Genomic DNA, 18,647 nt, shown 5'->3' with positions numbered 1-18,647 from the left:
TAGCCCTTTTTCTTTTAGGAATAGTAAATCTAGGCCCCTTCTGTTTTGTAGTACCACCTCTGCTAGTGAAGACAGAGACTCTTGCAGGTGGGAGATGGAGGTTTTTATTCTCTGAATATCCTCATCTATAGAGTTGCAGAGATCTGCATAATAACGCTGTTGGGTGACTAAGGAGGCCACTCCCATTCCCAATCCTGCTAAGCTAGTCCCCGTCAGGATGGGAAGGCTGTGACCTGCTCTCTCTTTTGTCTAAGAGCATATTGGGTAGCTTTATTAAGGCTTAACAAATTTTCAGCAGCATGGTAGGTTATCCTGGGAACCAAACATACAAGGACACAAACTCCCTTGATCTGAGTCAGCACAGTCACATGGGCACAGGGTGTTAGGCCAGAGGAACATGCCCACCAGGTATCATTTGCTGGGACTAAATATCCTGATTGGTTTGTGAGTGGCATAGTGTGATTGCATAGTGGTAAAGAGTGATCAGGCACTGTCCCTATACATAGTCCCTGGACTGAGACTTGTTCAAGGGTCAAGGAGGTATTTGACTGCCATCGGCAAGAACCTGAGACTCCCTTTTGTTTCTGCCAATTAGAATAGTTGATTAGGGTCACCACAGCTATTTCTTCATAACAGGGCATTTTTGCACTGTAGCAACGCCGGCAGGAGGCAGTTAGTTCTGGCTTGGAACTATTTAGAAGTAAGAATGACTGTTGTAAGACTGTAAACAGGGGGTTTGTAAGTTCAGAAGATCTACTAGGTGTAGGGCCAGCATCCCAGGGTGTCTTTTGTGCTGGTAAAACAGAGGAGCTAAAAGTAATTACCGGGGTGGTTTTGCTAGTGGTTAGCTTGGGAGGAGGGGAAGTCATCTTCTTATCTGAGCTGGAATTAATTACCTTATTGGGGCCTAATGCTATGGTCATGGGAGGTGTTGTAAGAACTCACAGGGAAAACAGGATCCCTATGTCTTCCCCTTCTGGAACATACAATCATAACCCCCAAGTCTTGCCTGTTAACCAGTTAGCTCTTTTCCCCTCCTCAGTAAAGGTGATTGTGATTTTAAACTCTTCTGGTGTGGTAAGAGTGAAAGAGACTAAGTCTATTTTGATAGTCCCCCACTGGGAGGCACTGGTTTCACATCCCCAGGCAACACAATAAAATACTTCCGGGCCCAATCATTGTTGAGGTCGCTCACCCACCCAGACAAATATACCAGTCAGTATGTCTACATGCAGGATAAGAGTCCCGGAGAGTTCATTCAGTGTTCTCCCAAGAGCCCTTTGCTAATGCACATAGGTCAAAAGTTAGCTGAGGGTACCATGTATCTAGGGGATGAACTTCAGTGGCCAGCCTTAAGGCTTGCCCAGTCTCAAGGTTAGTCAGGGTCCAGGTCAAGTTCCAAGGTGCATGGGGGTTTTCAGTATTTCCTGGGCAGGTACCATGTCAGAAGGGGGAACTTCATCTTCAGGTTTCTGTTGCAGTTTTAGCTTCAGGGGATCGGTGGGGTGTTTGGAGATCTCCCATGTCCCGTCCAGAGGATTCTCTGCTGCAGATGCCACAGATCTGGTGTGGGAGTGGTGAATCCAGGTGGAGATGCCGTCCACCTTGAGAGCAGTCAGGGTGGTCAGGATGACAACGTAGGACCCTTTCCACCGTGGCTGAAAACTGTGGGGCTCGGGAAGAGAGTGGGATGAATATAAGGCCCTCAACTGAGGCCAGATATCTGCCTGCATTTGGGATAATGTCCTCAGGCTCCCTAAAAGGTCCACTTCTTCTGGAGGTGGAACCAACTCGTCCTGTAAGCTAGGAGTGAGGAGTGGGGGTAGACCCTATATTATCTCAAAGGGAGTTAGTCCCATTTGGTATGGGGAGTTCCTCACCCTGAACAGGGCATAGGGAAGGAGAGTCACCCAATCTTCGCCAGTCTCCAAAGATAATTTTGTAAGGGTCTCTTTTAGGGTCCGATTTATTTTCTCAACGTGTCCTGAACTCTGAGGGCAGTAAGTCCAATGTAATTTCCATTCAGTCCCCAGTGCAGTAGCTATTCCCTGGCTAACCTGAGAGACAAAGGCAGGGCCATTGTCTGACCCTATCATGTGTGGAAAGTCAAACCTGGGAAGGATCCCTTCAAGTAGTTTCTCAGCCACTACATAGGAAGTCTCGTGTTTGGTAGGATAAGCTTCAGTCCATCCTAAAAAGGTGTCTATAAATGAAAGACCCCCGCCTGGCTTAGCTGCTGTAATGCCATTTTATAAGCAAGGCTTGAACCAAGAACTAGGGGCTCATAATAATGTCTTGGGGCTCATAATAAGGTCACAGATGATATTGTCAAGTCTGTATAAACAGGATGCCTGCGGTTAGACACCAGGAGTTATGTCACCCACATGAGAAAGATTAAGGGGGAGGAACGGAAAGTCCCCAAGCTGCCAGGCACCCAGTGGAGAGAAAACACCCAGTCTCAGGCATGACCTCATAGCCTCATTAAAATTGACCAATGAGACCCCTGTAACTATGCATCTGCTTCTGTACGCCTGCTTCTGCCTATCCCAACCCCATATAATCTGCCCCAAAACCCAGCCCGGGGTGCTCAATCCTCCATGTGACTGCAGCACCCACAGGCCCTGTGTGAACAATAAAAATTGCCTCTTGCTCTTGCATCCAGTGGCTCGGACTTGGTTCTTGGGCGAGGGTCTCCAAGTGTTAAAGACACCCTCTGGGGGTCTTTCATAAAGACCAACAAATATTTATATCCATATTTACCTGGCTTGACTTCTGTAAATTCCACTTTCAGTACATACCTTGGTGAGTTCCTCTCATTTGTACACCTCTTATTCCTTGTGTTTTATAGGAGTTTACTAACTTGCATGCTTTGTAGTCATTTACAGTCTTATCAGTAAGACGGTTTGCTTGTCGAATCTTTAGTGGAGATCCAGAGATTAATTCTCTAAGCTTCCGGATTCCCAGGTGGGTGGTTCGGTGAATTCTTTGGAGTAGGTGCTTCCCTAATAGTCTTGGAAGGAGCACCTTTCCTGTTGGAAGTCTTCATCATCCATCTTTTTTATAGACTCCCTCTATTTGGGCAGCCCGGGTCTCTTTGTCTGAGTTATAGTTCGGCTGGCGAGGCAAGCTACGGGGACCTGGATCAGTTAGTATGGGTAGAGTCACTGTAGTTGTGGCCAAAGCTGCCTCTCTTGCTTTTTGGTCTGCTAGATTGTTTCCCCTAGAGATAACATCTGTTCTCTTTTGGTGTACGGGACAATGCATTACTGCTAGCTTCTTTGGAAGCCAGAGTGCTCTTAACAATTTTAATATTTCTTGTTTGTTTTTGATAGTCTTTCCCTCTGCAGTGAGCAGCCCCCTTTTCTTGTAAATTGCTCCATGGATGTGCAAGGTGGCAAATGCATATCTGCTATCCGTATAAACGTTGATTTTTTTGTCTTTTCCTAGCTGTAAGGCCCTTGTTAATGCTATCAGTTCAGTTGTCTGGGCTTAGGTACCAGTGGGCAGAGTCTCTGCCCAGACTACTGCGTGGGCTGTTGTCACTGCAGCCCCTGTATACCTGTGTCCATCTCGCATGAAACTGCTCCCATCCGTGAACCAAGTTTCTTCTGCATCTGTCAGTGGTGTATCACTGAGGTCAGATTGAATGCAATATGCCTGAGCTAGAATTTCAGCACAGTCATGGAGGGGAGCCTCTAGGTCAGGGTCAGGCAGCATAGTAGCTGGGTTCAGTGTAGTTGGTATTTGAAAAGTTATTGTGATGGGGTTTAAGAGAAGAGCTTGCTAATGAGTCACTCTGGCATTGCTTAGCCACCTGTCAGGAGGTTGCTTTAAGATAGATTCCAAAGCATGTGGGGTACATACCTCAAGATTTTGTCCCAAAGTCAGCTTATCAGCATCTTTAACTAATAGTGCCACAGCCGCAATGATGCGTAAGCATGGAGGCCATCCAGAGACCACAGTGTTCAGTTTCTTACAGAAGTAGGCAACCGGCCTTTTCCACGATCCGATGTTCTGAGTCAATACTTCCTTTGCTATTCCTTTGTTTTCATCCAAATAAAAGAGGAAGGGTTTATTGATATTAAGGAGACCCAGGGCAGGGGCCTCCAACAGCCTCTGCTTGATGGTATCAAAAGCTATCTGTCTCTCTGAGTTTCAAGTTAAATTTTTTTTCTTTGTGGCCTCATACAGAGGGCAGGCAATTTAAGTGTACCCTAGAATCCAAAGTCTGCAAAATCCTGCAGAGTCTAGGAACTCTCTGACTTGTCTCACTGTCTTAGGCACAGGTATTTTTAACACAGTCTCTTTTTTGGCTTTAGACAGTCATCTCTTACCTTTTTTTAGTATATACCCAAGGTAAGTTACCTTCCTCCTGCAGATCTGGGCCTTCTTTGCTGAAACCCGATGACCTATTGTTTCCAGAACTATCAGAAGATCTCTGGTTCCGTTTAGAAATTCTTCTGCTGACCTGATGGCTATTAATATGTCATCTACATATTGTAAAAGGTAAACATGAGGATGTCAAGATTGGTACTCACTCAAACCCTCATGGAGAGCTTCATCAAATATGGTAGGAGAGTTCTTGAATCCTTGTGGCAGTCTTGTCCAGGTCAACTCTCCACTTACCTCAATGTCTGGATCGTTCCATTCAAAGGCAAAATACCTCTGGCTGCTCGGGGCAAGTGGGAGACTAAAGAAAGCATCTTTTAAGTCAAGTACTGTGTACCATTCCTTATCTGGTAGGAGCATACTCAGCAAAGTATACGGGTTGGGTACAGTGGGGTGGATATCTATTACCCTTTTGTTGACTTCTCTGAGGTCCTGAACGGGTCGATAATCATTGGTATGTGGTTTCTTAACTGGCAGGAGAGGGGTGTTCCATGCAGCCTGAATGGGCCACAAGATCCCCTCTCGTAGAAGCTGTCTTATGTGGGGAGCAATTCCCCTCCTGGCTTTCAGAGTCATGGGGTACCGGTGAACTTTTACAGGATCTGCATTAGCCTTTAATTTTTCATATATTGGAGGCCGGTGTTTGGTCAACCCCATTCCCCCTGTCTCTACCCAGACTGTTGGAAATTCTCGGAGCCAGGTATCCATATCTGGGTTAGGGGTGGATATTTGTTTGTGAAGACAGTACTCCTCCTCCAAAGGCATTGTTAAGAACACTCCAATGGCCTCTCCATCTGGGTGCTTGATGTGTACACCTGCAGCAGTAAAATGGATCTGCGTGTTCATTTTGGTGAGCAAGTCATGCCCCAGCAATGGGTATGGACACTCAGGAATGACTAAGAATGAGTGGGTTACCTGTCCCACTCCCAAGTCCACTGTTTTTCGAGTAGTCCATTTATGGGGTTTGGTGCCCGTTGCACATTGCACTGAAGTCTGTCTTCTAGATAGGGAGCCCTCAGGTGTCAACAGTACTGAACTTTCTGACCCTGTATCCACCATGAATTGGATAGGTTTCCCCTCCACTCTTAGGGTTACCCTAGGCTTGGGGAGGGGAGTCGAGCCCCATCGCCCCTAGTCATTGTCTTCTTCCAAGGCAGCAACGATGGGGGTTGGCTTCCTTCCTGATCCTGTGGATGCTTTTCACTTGTTTCTTATTTGGGGGCAGTCTTTGGCCCAATGTCCTTCTTCCTTGTAGTACCTGCATTGATTCTTTCCTACTTTAGGCTCCAATTGTTGGCCTTTTCCCTGTTCTCCTGCTTCAGCGCCAAGGAAAGCTTTTTCCATCTGAACTTGTCTATCCAATATCTTGGTTAGGGTCCTCGTTTGCCTTTTGTCTCTTTTTTTTCCCTTTTTTGACGTTTTTTTTTCTTTTTTATCCTCTATCTCTTATTGTAAATCTTTTCTGCCACTGTTACTAAATCTCTTATGCTTTTTTTCCCTAGTCTTTTTAATGACTGTAATTTTTTCTTAATATCTGGTGCTGCTTGATTGACATAGGCTAAGACAACGGCTGGCTGCGATTCCTCGGACTCTGGGTTGAAGGGGGAGTATTGTTTAAAGGCCTCCATCAACCTCTCCAGGTATGTAGCCGGGCTCTCATTCTTTTCCTGCTTTTCATCATAATTTTTTTTCATATTAGTGGGCTTGCGTACCGCTGCTTTTAAACCCCCAATAGAGCCTAGCGGTAGATATGGAGACTCTCCCTACCTTCTGCCATGTTGAAATCACAGTAAGGGCGAGTTGCTGGAAAAGCCGTCATGGCTAGCACAGGGTCCATTAGGGGGGCACTGGTAGGTCCTGGGACCAGCTTCCTGGTGTTCTCTAGTATCCTGTTTCTTTCCTCAGTCGTGAAGAGAACTCCCAACAGCTGGTGGCAATTGTCCCACGTAGGGGCATGGGTAAAAAGAGCAGTTTCCAACAGGTTAATCAAGTCCTGTGGGTCCTTGGAGAATGGTGCATTCTGAGCCCTACAATTATATAAGTCACCGGTAGCAAAAGGCCAATAATGGAAGGGTTGGTTCCCTGAATCGTCAGGAGGGCGAGCAGGTCTGAGGGGAAGGGCCACCATGGAATCTGGGTGTGGGGTAACTGCCCTCCTGCTACAGGTAGATAATGCTGGTGGCCCTTCTCCTTCCGCTCCTGATTTCTGGGGGGTTCACACCTCCTCTACAAAGTGCTGTGGAATGTTCAACTGAAGGAAAATAAGGTGGTGGGAAAATCTCTGTCTCCTCTGTCTCTCCTTGGAATACAGTGACTGGCTTTGTTCTGTTCTCCTTTGTGCCTGCTGAAGGAGCCCTAGTCTTAGCAGCCAAGACTTGGGTCTGCTGTGGAACTAAGAACGGTACAATCCAAGGGAGGGGGCCTCCTATTTTATCTATTAACCCTCGCCAGGTGACAATATAAGGGGCTTGGTCAGGATAACCATTATGGGGGCGGAGAACTATCTCCTCCACTTGGTGGATGGTTGCTGCATGGAAGGTCCCACTGGACCATTCATCTGTATAAACAGTGACTCATTTTTTTTAACAGTTGCATTGTGATTGTTGGCGGTGTCCTGTATATCTTTCCAAAGTGTAAGAGTTCAGCTTAAAGGTGTCAAATGGGCATTCCCCATTTCTGAAGAGGAGAATTTAAGAAAAAAGCTAAGAAAGATAAAAAATAAACCAACAATTAACACAACAAGACACAAACAAATTTCCACACGTTCCCATTCCCGGGATGGAGTACTAGGTGACATTTCCTCCTCTTCCCTGTGTGGATAGATGTATCCAAATATAGTCCTAACAGACTGCTGAATGTCCAGGAGCAGCTCCTCTTGATCGTTTCTTGGTGCCTGAAACCAAAGCTGCCTCTGAGGTGGCTGCAGATGACCCAGGTCCACATATACTAACCTGGGAGCAGAACCCCCTGTCTGAAAATTACCCGGAGCCAGAAAGGCCCCTGTCTGGAAAAGACCCAGGCGTAAGACAATTCCCATCCCTGTCTGGAAACGACCTGACCCCTGTCTGGAAATGACCCAGGAGTTGGAGAATTCCCATCCCTGTCTAGAAATGGAAGACGAGGCGTCCCGTGCTTTTCCAGGGTCTCTGTACAAGTGCATCCACTTCAGAGAACGCCTGTCAATACCAAAATCCCGAAACGGTCACCAGGTACAAAACTAAAACAATCACAGTCAGAGAGACAAGACAAAATGACAGAGACAAAGAGACAGGAGACAAAGAGTGCTCTCTTACCAGCAGATGTTAATGAGCTGAACCTCCAGGCTTATGTCCTGGTGGAGTCCCTGTGGGGGTTTTCTGACCAAGGCACCAAATGTTGTGCCAAAAGCAGGCAAGCCCCTCCTCCAGAGGAAGACCACCAAAAAGAAGAGTGGACCCTACTGCAAAATGCAAGATTAACTCTTTTATTGCAAGTAAAGCAAGTACAGGCAATTTCTGGCTGGCCAGGAACTTCCTCTACATTACCCCGAAACAACAAGGTAGAGAGAGAAGTGAAAAATTTCTTTGCAGGGTTAGTTTTTTAAAAGGTGCAATCTACAAAGAGACTTTTTGAAGTGGCTTTTGGCATGGTGCAAGGCCTTCTGCTCCCTCCTATCCTGATAAGTCAGCTTTCTCCTTTTTCTTTTTGTTTTACTTGTTATCACCAGGTGGCTGGCTGGCTAAGTGACCTTGTGCTTGGAATCTCCCTGGTGGGAGGAGGGAAAGGAAAGTGCTGCTAATCTGTGTTTCTAATTTTAAAACATTTTGCTAGGAAATTCTTGTCCCTTTAAAAATAAGGGGTGAGGGTCTCTTAGGAGGAACTTGGAATTCCCACAGAGCAGGAAACCCTGACTGCTCTTAGGACTGGAAAGGGAGGGAGAGAGGGAATGGGGGGAGTGAAAGGGTATTGGGAGGAGGGGAGGAAGTGGAGATTTTTATAAACAAATAAATAAAGGGGGGAAGTGGTGCAGGAGAATTGTCTGTATTCTGTCAATCATATTTTAAATAAACGCTGATTGGCCAAGCAGGAAGTATAGGCGGGTCAATCAGACAGGATGTAGAGGCTGTGCAATCAGAAAAGGAAAATGCTGAGAAAAAGGAAGCCCATTCTTCCCAGGTTCCTACCCAGACCAATGAAGAAGCAGGATGTGACCTGCCTTGCTGGAAAAGGTACTGAGCATATGGCTAACATAGATAATAACAATGGGTTATTATAAGTTATAAGAGTTAACAAGAAGCCTGAGCTAATGGGCCAATCTGTTTATAAATTTAAAAAAAAAATTTCCACCTCCTCCACTACTCTCATTTCCCTCCAGTCCAAAGAGAAGGCACGGTTCTCTGTCCGGTGGGAGGGGAGGTCCTTCCCCTCTTCATCCAGGTCTAGGAAGGTGAGCATCCAAACAGACTAGGCTCCCACAAAGCCAGTACATGCAGTAGAATCAGGAAAGTGCTCCTGGTCAAAAAATAATTACAGATATGCAATAAAGAAAACTCCAGTTAAAAAAGAACCCATAAATGGGTCATAGTGTTGAATGAATGTACATAGACTTGGAAGGGAAAAGAAAAAAAGTATAGAGAGTCATAAAAAAGTAATGCTCTAAAAAATGGGTAAAGTCTTTAAAGAAACTGGAGGGAGAGGTGAGCAGACAAAAGTGTAAGAGCACATTCAGCAACATAAAAAGCAATATGACCCCTCCAGAAACTAGTGATTCTAAATCAGCAAGACCTGAAACATCATAATGCAGATGAATCAGAAGAAAACAACCTTAAAAATAACTTTAAGGAGATGATAGATGCCCTTAAAGAGGAACTGAAAATTGTCCTTATAGAAGTAGAGAAAAAGATAAACAAAAAAGGAAGAAATCCCTTAAAGATAGCAAAGAAAGCCAAGAAAAATAATCAAACAGGTGAATAAAACAGTTCAAATCATGAAAACTGAAAGAAAGGCAAATGTAAGGAATTCTTATGGAAAATCTGGGTAAGCAATTAGGACCTACAGATGCAAGCACAAACAACACAATGAATGTGATGGAAAAGAGAAACTCAGGTGTGGAAAACATAATATAGAAAATAAATTCAGCACTCAAAGAAATTGTTAAATAAATAAATCTTTGACACAAAATATCCAGGCAATCTGGGATACCATGAAAAGAGCAAACCTAAGAATAATAGAGAAAAAAGAAGAGAACTACAGATCAAAGGCACAGGAAATATATTCAACAAAATCATGGACAATAACTTTCCCAACCTAAAGAAGGACAATGCCTGTTAAAAACAAAGACGATTAAAGATTACCAAATAGACTGGACAAACAACATTCCCTTGCTACATAATAATCAAGACATTAAGCATACAGAGTAAAGAAAAAACATTAAAGCTATAAAGAGAAAAAAATCTAGTAACATGTAAAGTAGACCATTCAAAATTACACTGGACTTCTCAATGGAAACCCTGAAAGTCAAAAGGTCCAGGAGGACATTCTGCAGACAGTAAGAGACCATAGATGCCAATAAAGACTGGGATACCCTGCAAAGCTTTCAACTACCTTGGATAGAGAAAGCAAGATATTCCATGACAAAACCAAATTTAAACAATACCTATTCACAAATCTAGCCCTACCAAAAGCACTAGAAGGAAAGCTCGTTTCCACCCCAAGGAAACTAGCTACACAGGAAATAGATAATTTCACACCAGTACTACTCAAAGAAGGAAAACACACACACGATAGCACCATCAACATTAAAGCCAAAATTAACAGGTACTAATCATCACCAGTAATTAATATCTCTTAATATCAATGGTCTTAATTCACCTATAAAAAAGATACAAGCTAACTGAATGGATAGAAAAACACAATCCATCCTTCTGCTGCATTCAAAAAGACACCTCAACTTCAAAGAAAGACATTATTTCAGAGTAAAGGGTTAGGGAAAGATTTTCCAATCAAATGGACATAAGAAGCAAGTAGGTAATCTAATATCTAAAAAAAAAAAAAAAATGACTCCAAACGAAAATTCATCAAAAGAGATGAAGAAAGACATTTCATTTTTGTCACATGATAAATTCATCAAAATGAAGTCTTAATTCTCCAAGGGCACTTACATTTGCAAAACAAATATTAAAGTTTAAATCACACCTCAAACCCTATTCACTAAGAGTACAAGTTTTCTCACCCCACTCTCAGCATTGGAGAGTACTGACAAGATAGTTTTAACAGAGAAATAAGAGAATTAATAGATGTCATGACTCAAATGGACTTTAAAAAAAAACTATAGAACATTCTACCCAAACATACACATTCATGAAAGACACCTCAACTTCAAAGAAAAACATTATGTCAGAGTAAAGGGTTGGGGAAAGATTTTCCAATCAAATGGACCTAAGAAACAAGTAGAAATAGCTATCCTAAAATTGTCTCCAAACTAAAATTCATCAAAAGAGATGAAAAAAGACATTTCATTATTGTCACATTATAAATTCATCAAAATTAAGTCTTAATTCTCCAAGGGCACCCACATTTTCACCCCACTCTCACCACTGAACAGTACTGACAAGACAGAATCTTAACAGAAAAATAAGAGAATTAACAGATGTCATGACTCAAATGGACTTAAAAAACAACTATAGAACATTCTACCCAAACAAACTCTCTCTCTCTCTCTCTCTCTCTCTCTCTCTCTCTCTATATATATATATATATATATATATATATATATATATGTTCTTCTCAGCACTTCATGAAAACTTATCCAAAATTGACCACATACTCAGTAGCAAAGCAAACCTTAACAAGTACAAAAAAAGGGAATAACCAATTGTATCTTATTGAATTACCATGACTTAAAGTTAGAACTCAACAACAACATTAATTGTAGAAAGTTCACAAACTCATGGCAATTAAACAGTACTCAATTGAATCACCCTTGAGTAAAGGAATAAAGAAATTAAAGACTTTCTAGGATTCAAAAAAATGAATGCACAACACATCCAAACTTATGTGACAGTATGACAGCAATGCTAAGAGGAAAGTTCATACCACTCAGTGCCCAAATAAAAAACCTGAGCTTGATCCTGCCTCAACTTGATATGTTATGCTTTCTTGAATCCCATGTGAGGCCTGCTCCTTTCTGAACAGAGGAGGATTGGATGGTGGGAATACAGGAGGTGATGGTAGGAATGAGAACAGAAGATGGATAGAAAACTGTGGTTGTTATGTAAAATAAAGGGAGAAATATTTTAAAAAGAAATACTTTCCAATGCAGGACAGCATGGTTGTTGCTTAGAAGTAAATTTGGAGAGCAAATCTATTATATTACTGAAAGAATATTGATGGAGTAAGCATTTTATTTAACTTATAATTAACCTATATCTTTAGATTTAGAAAGATTTTGAGGACAGTTACAATAGCGTTATTAGTTTTGATCTGTTGATTAGTTAATAATGCCCAGCAGATTGTATTAATCCTACTGGGAGTTTTTGCCAGCATTTGGGGAGTTTTGTTGTTCATCTCACAAAGAGGATTGAAGATGGGAAGGAATAAATATTATTCCCTCCAAACTGTGTTTCTTAAGGAAAATTGACACAGAAAACAATTCTTGATACCCTTGTTTCTTCACTTCAAATATTCTTCATGAGATTTTGATATTATATCCAAGGGTAAGAGAATTTTTATTTTCCTTTTTAAAAAAAGTTTAATGATGTCCATGTCAAATACAAAGGCTTTCTCAAATATATTTGACAACATATGTGGCAATAACTTTCTATTGGACTTATCTAATAAAAATAATACAAAGCAGTTCCTATTGAAAGAGCTAAATGCCTAGGACACAAAGGTGCTTATCTGTGGACCAGAGATTTGACCTTCATCATGAGGTTTTGTGAAGTCCTTGCAGGTAAACTTACACTATGATTCTTATTAAGAACATTGGGAAGTTTAATTTTTTTTACTACTGAGAACTTTTGCATCACAGAAAACCTACTACACTATGGTGAACCCTTAAACAAACTTCATAAATTTGTATATGAGTAATAGTAACTCAGGGGTGGAATTGAGACTCATGGGTTCTGAAAATTTATGTTCTGAATCCTTAATTAAGACAATGTAATAAAACCAGTTTTCAAAATTTCAGTTTATTTTTAAATGAATTTTATTTTAAAATATCCTAGCATTCAAGTTAAATCACTCAGAAGTGTGTGATATTTAGGCAGTATCTGTCTGGTTCTTGGTTCACATTTCTTTCTTGGAAACATGAAGAAAAGAAGAGTCCACCACATTGGAAATACCAGCTACAGTAGTAAATTTTTGACAAGTGACAATTATAGCTTTATGGTTTTTGTAGATCAGATGTTTGAATTTATATCAAGCATACCAGCTTCCATTATTTACAATGTATTTACAAGCCTAATAAAACTACAAACAGAATTTCTTTTCTCTATTTCCAGTAAGGATGGAGAAGAAATCCTTTCAAGAATATTGCCTCTATTCAAGTGAAATAACACCCCTTGATAACTTTCTATGTAATAATCATGTTCTCCATATTTTACAACCTTAATATTATTCTTAGTCAACATGCATTTTATTTGACCTTATATTCCAATAGCTGTCCATTTTTCTTTTGGTTCGTAATAATGTTGTAATTAATGATAATTCTAAATTGCTTTTAGGAGACCACAGACATTAACATAACACCTTTAGTTAATTTCATAATGAAATGGTAAAGTAAAAAATAAAGAGTATGTATTGGTACAAAACTATTTGTGTGGTCTTTTAATAGCCCATGACTGTCTGTTGTTTAGACATTCATGCCTGTTGTTTACAATTGAATTCTTCCTGCTTTAGTTTACCAATGAAATGCTAATGTACACAATCACATTATGTGCAGAATTCTGCATATTTTGACATTCCAGAAATGCAATGTAGTGATACTGTCTTCATTTCTCTCCTCCTCAGTTTCTACTGGATCACTCTTCACTTCCTGGCTTATTTCACTCATGGATTCATTTTGATCTTTTTTTTCTTCTTTGTTCATTATGTATATAGCCATTAATAATCAATTTGTTTCAGAATTTTGGTAATATGATTTTCTTTTCTTCATTTTTTAAGTTACTTGTAATGAACTGTTAGAGTGGACTTTCCAACTCACAAGAGGAGACATCAGAGGTGTGGGTGTTCACAACAATCATCTGTGAAGACTCACATATTGCATCCCATGAAAGCACCTTCTTGCAGTAGTCTGAGCATGGGCTCTCCATCGCGTGTGCAGCACGGCCCACAAACTTAGTGACTTTTCTAGTCCGTGTGTGGTAAGTAGCAACTTAAAGAAGGCAGGACTTTGTTTTTAAAACATATATTTTGTTTATTGTTTCATGGTTTGGGGTATTTTACCTACTGGATGTCTTTGCTGGGAACTGAACTAAGATCCTTTGGAAAAGTAGTTAGTGCTCTTATCCACTAAGTCTTTTTCCTGCCCCCTCTATTTCTTTCCATCTCACTGTTTTTCTTCATATCCTTCACAAATTTCAATCCTTGACTTGAATCCAGATGTTGGAAACTTTAGCCTTTCTACTGTTGTTTCTTTTTTAATATTTAATGTTGCCTTAATGTTGAAAATCTCACTCAGGAAGTGAAAGGAACTTACTGTGCTTTTTTTAACATAATTCTCTTGAGAAGATATAAAAAGGTCTACTAGAAAGCTATGATAGTGAAAGGAGCATAAAAAGGAAATGCATAAGTAAGGTTTTTATTTGTTATCTTTTCACTTGACTATTAATATGTTAAGATTAAGGAATTATGCACATGAATAATATCAAAGCTATGTTAAGTAGCTTTACCACATAAAACTTTTTAAGGATAATATGAGTATATATAAAATGAAAGTCGAAAGAATGTCATCTAGAAAAGAAAAATTACAAAAGAGAGAAGAATGTCAGATACTCTTCAAGTATTTTCAAAGTCTGTAATACAATCAAATAAATACGACCTATGTAAAATATTACTTTGTATGTTAATTATTTATTAAAAAGAACATATAAAATTTTGTGGAAACATGCAAAAAACTTTTTAATTTGAGCTAGAGTCTCTTCAAAACAGTTTTTTATATAACTGGAATAATGAGATATACCTTTAATCCGAGACAGAGACAGATAGAGGTAGATATGAGCTTGATTTCACTTTAGTCTAAATACTAAGACTAGGAGAGCCTGAACTACACAAGTAAAACTTATCCCAATAAACAAAAATAAACAAAAAATCAAAAATGACATTTTGTATAAAAATAATTATGTATATTTATTCTAAATTCTGTATAAAATCTCTCCCCTCTCCTGTCTCTCTCTCCCCTCCCCTCACACACACATAATTTATAATTGATTCAGGTGTGCATTAAGCCAGGTAAATTAGTGTCTGTTTTCTCTAGTTACCTTCCAGATAACTGGATGTGGAAAGTTGATACCTTAAAATTGTTCATAAAATATTTTTGCTTCAGGCCTATTTAAAAAGCAGAAATAAGATACCTTCTTATCTATTCAATGCAGAGCACCTGAAGCACACAAAAACGGTTTTAATACAACCCTATTCTTACTGACTCTTAGTCACATTTAAAAAAAAAAATCTCCCTCCTTGCAGTGAGCAGCCTGAGCCGGTGTGATGGAAGGAAACTGGACCCTGCTGACTAAGTTTGTTCTCAGGGGAATAACAGATCGTCCAGAGCTGCAAGTGCCCCTGTTCCTGGTTTTCTTCTTTATCTACATCATCACCATGGTGGGCAACCTTGGCTTAATCTTTCTCATCTGGAAAGATCCCCATCTTCACACTCCAATGTACATTTTTCTTGGAAATTTAGCCTTTACTGATTCCTGTACTTCATCCTCTGTGACTCCAAAAATGCTTATGAAATTTATAAATAAGAATGACATGATATCCCTGGGTGAGTGTTTTTCCCAATTTTATTTTTTTTGTTCAAGTGCAATTGCTGAATGTTATCTCCTGGTAGCAATGGCCTATGACCGCTATGTAGCCATATGCAACCCTCTGCACTATGTAGTTGTAATGTCCAAAAGACTCTGTGTTCAGTTCATAAGTATGTCATATCTAATTGGACTTCTACTTGCGTTACTTTATGTAGGAATGTTATTTAGGTTAACGTTTTGCCGTTCCAATATAATAGATCATTTCTTCTGTGATCTCACACCACTCTATACAATTTCTTGCACTGATCCATTCATTAATGCATTGCTCCTGTTCATTTTTGCTGTTTTTATACAGTTGAGTACTTTTATGAGCATCATAGTTTCTTATATCCGTGTGCTTTTTGCCATCCTGAAAACAAAGTCTGAGAAGGGCAGAAGCAAAGCCTTCTCCACCTGCAGTGCCCATCTGGTGTCTGTCTCTTTGTTCTATGGCACCCTCTTTGTCATATACGTTCTCTCTGGATCTGACACAGAAAATTATCAGGGTAAATTGTATTCATTATTCTATACCATCATCATTCCTCTGCTGAACCCCTTTATTTACAGCCTAAGAAACAAAGAAGTTTTAGGTGCTTTGAGAAAACTCACAAAATGATGACAATTTTATGAAACTTCAAGGTGTTTCCTTTCACCATATTCTCTCTTTTTAAGTTCATCATAATATTTGACCATGTACTTTTTATAGAATAGGGATGTTTACATACTATTAAGTAACACAGTAAAATGTGACTAAAATGTCTGTGTTCACTATTATTATTATTATAAAATAGTAAGATCTCTAAGAAAAGATATAGCATATACTGTTTTGGAATTCATACTTAAAGAGCATGAATTATCTGCAAATTATTTTTTTCATCAGTTTAATAAATTCTTCTTTTTCTAATTCATGTGTTTCTATATCATTGAATTAAAATCCCCATGTATAAGGATTTGAGTACTTTTTATTTATTATTTTTTTACTTTATATAAGAATGTACTAGATGTGATTACCACACTCATCTGTTGATTCTCTTCTCACTTCCAAGTAAAGCCCTTCCCTACTCTCATGTCTTTGTTCTTCTGTATTCAACATGGTCTAGTCATTGCAATTATGAACATTCAGTTGTGTCGAATGCTTGTACAAGGAACAATGCACTCTTGTTCTCAAGCCGTGAGGCAACGGACTGGAGAAAAGCTAAAATCTCTCTCCCTGCTGAGTAGCCCTAGCCCTCAGGGTACTAGAAGGTGCTACTGTAGCTAGAATTTACAGGACTTCTCTCCTTTCTCTGGTTTTTACATTTCTTCTGCCGACTCTTCCATCATGTTCCTTAGGCCTTGGAACAGGTGTTATAGTTGTCCCATTAAGGACAGAGAACTCTAGAGTTGCTTATTTTCAGCACTTTTGTCATTTATTCTTTAAAAAACTATGTTTTTTGAAAATTTTCTTTAGAGATACAATATTTGCGGCATTTCCATTCCTCTCTCTCCAACCACCAATTATTCCATCACCTACATCCTCTCACACTCAAAAGTTATATTTTGAGTCTCTATATTAATAGTTGTCCTCCACAATAAGAAGTTTCTCTGAACACGGCTGAATGCTGCACTAAGGCTAATAATACACCTATTTTGAAAGTAGTTTGACCATGTGTAAATTTAGCATAATTTAGCACAATAATAAGTAGTAAATCCTATCCGACCAACCCTGGATCAGACAAACATCTAATCTCCAAAATATATAAAGAACTCAAGAAACTGGATATTAAAATTTTAATTAACCCAATTAAAAAATGGGGTACTGAACTGAAAATAGAATTCTCATCAGATGAAGATCAAATGTCCAAAAGACACTTAAGGTGATGTTCAGCCTCCTTAGCAATCAGGAAAATACAATCAAAACAACCTTGAGATACCATCTTACACTGTCAGAATGGCTAAAATCAAAAACGCTCTTGATAGCCTTTGCTGGAGAGGATGTGGAGTAAGGGGAACACTCTTCCATTGCTGGTGGAAATACAAACTTGTGCAAACACTTTGGAAATCAGTGTGGCATTTTCTGAGGAAATTGGGAATCAATCTACCTCAGGATAAAGCAATTCCACTCTTGGGACTATACCCAAAAGATACTACAAAAGCATTTTGTTCAACTATGTTCATAGCAGCATTATTTGTAATAGCAGAACCTGGAAACAACCTAGATGCCCCTCAATGGAAGAATGGATGAAGAAAGTGTGGAATATATACTCTTTAGAGTACTACTCAGTGGTAAAAAATAATGAAATCTTGAATTTTGCTTGCAAATGGATGGAAATAGAAAACACTATCCTGAATGAGATAACCCAGACCCAAAAAGATGAATATGGTCGGTAAGAATGTACTCACTCATTAGTAGACTTTAGCCATAAGCAAAGGTCATTAAGACTATAGTTTGTAAGCCTAGAGAAGCCAAATAACAAGGTGAACCCAAAGAAAAACATATATACATCCTCCTGGAAATTGAAAGCAAACAAGATTGCCAGACAAAAGTTGTGAGCATAGGGGTAGGGTTAGGAGTGGGGGTGGAGATGGTAGAAGGGGAGAGGGGAGAGAGAATGGAGCAAGAAAAGCCTGGGGAGAGTTTAGGGGAGTGGGAGGGTGGAGATGGAGGAAGGATGAATATAGGAGCAGGGAAAAAGATATCTACATTAAGGGTAACATTTTAGGGTTGGCAAGAGACTTGGTTCTAGACAGGATCCCAGGTGTCCACATTGATGCACCCAGCTAAGTCCTTGGGCAGCAGAGGAGAGGGTGCCTGAACTGGCCTTACTCCACTATCACACTGAGGATTATCTCAAATATCACCATAGAATCTTCATCCGGTGACAGTTGGAAATAGAGACAGAGACCCTCATCAGAGCAAGAGACTGAGCTCCCAAGGTCCAGTTGAAGAACAGAAAAAGGGAGAAGATGAGCAAGGAAGTCTCGACCACAAGGGGTTGGTCTACCCACTGACAAAGTGTGCCTGTTCCAATGGGAGCTCATCAAATCCAGCTGCACGTGGTTTGAACGAGCATATGATGAAACCAGACCCTCTGTGGTTGACAAGGGGGACTGACTGAGAAGCCATTGATAAAGACATTGGGACTTGTTACTACTGCATGTACTGACTTTTTGGGACCCTAGTCTATTTGGATGCAAAACTTCTAATACCTTTATGTAGGAGGGAGGGCCTTGGACTTCGCACAGGGTTGGGTTCTCTGCCCTCTCTTAAGGAGCAGGAGGGAGAAGGAGGAG

General features: G+C 40.2%; 2 protein-coding genes across 2 annotated transcripts; one reads left to right on the top strand and one right to left on the bottom strand.

Moving 5' to 3' along the window:
• Positions 1–1,391: 1,391 nt before the first annotated feature.
• Positions 1,392–5,448, bottom strand: LOC148122927 (uncharacterized). Its single transcript, XM_087897754.1, is given in 3 exon segments — positions 1,392–1,829; positions 3,865–4,148; positions 4,335–5,448. Coding segments are annotated over 3 exon segments (1,836 nt in total).
• Positions 5,449–15,072: 9,624 nt separating this feature from the next.
• Positions 15,073–15,990, top strand: LOC125392916 (olfactory receptor 5AC1-like). The gene has a single exon (XM_048422894.3). It carries the CDS (start codon positions 15,073–15,075, stop codon positions 15,988–15,990), a length of 918 nt encoding a protein of 305 aa, XP_048278851.2.
• The last annotated feature ends 2,657 nt before the right edge of the window (positions 15,991–18,647 follow it).

The sequence above is a fragment of the Myodes glareolus genome, chromosome 2, assembly GCF_982192425.1.
Source record: "Myodes glareolus chromosome 2, mMyoGla1.1, whole genome shotgun sequence".
In the NCBI taxonomy this organism is placed as follows: domain Eukaryota; kingdom Metazoa; phylum Chordata; class Mammalia; order Rodentia; family Cricetidae; genus Myodes; species Myodes glareolus.
This window is presented reverse-complemented; position numbering and strand designations above follow the sequence as displayed.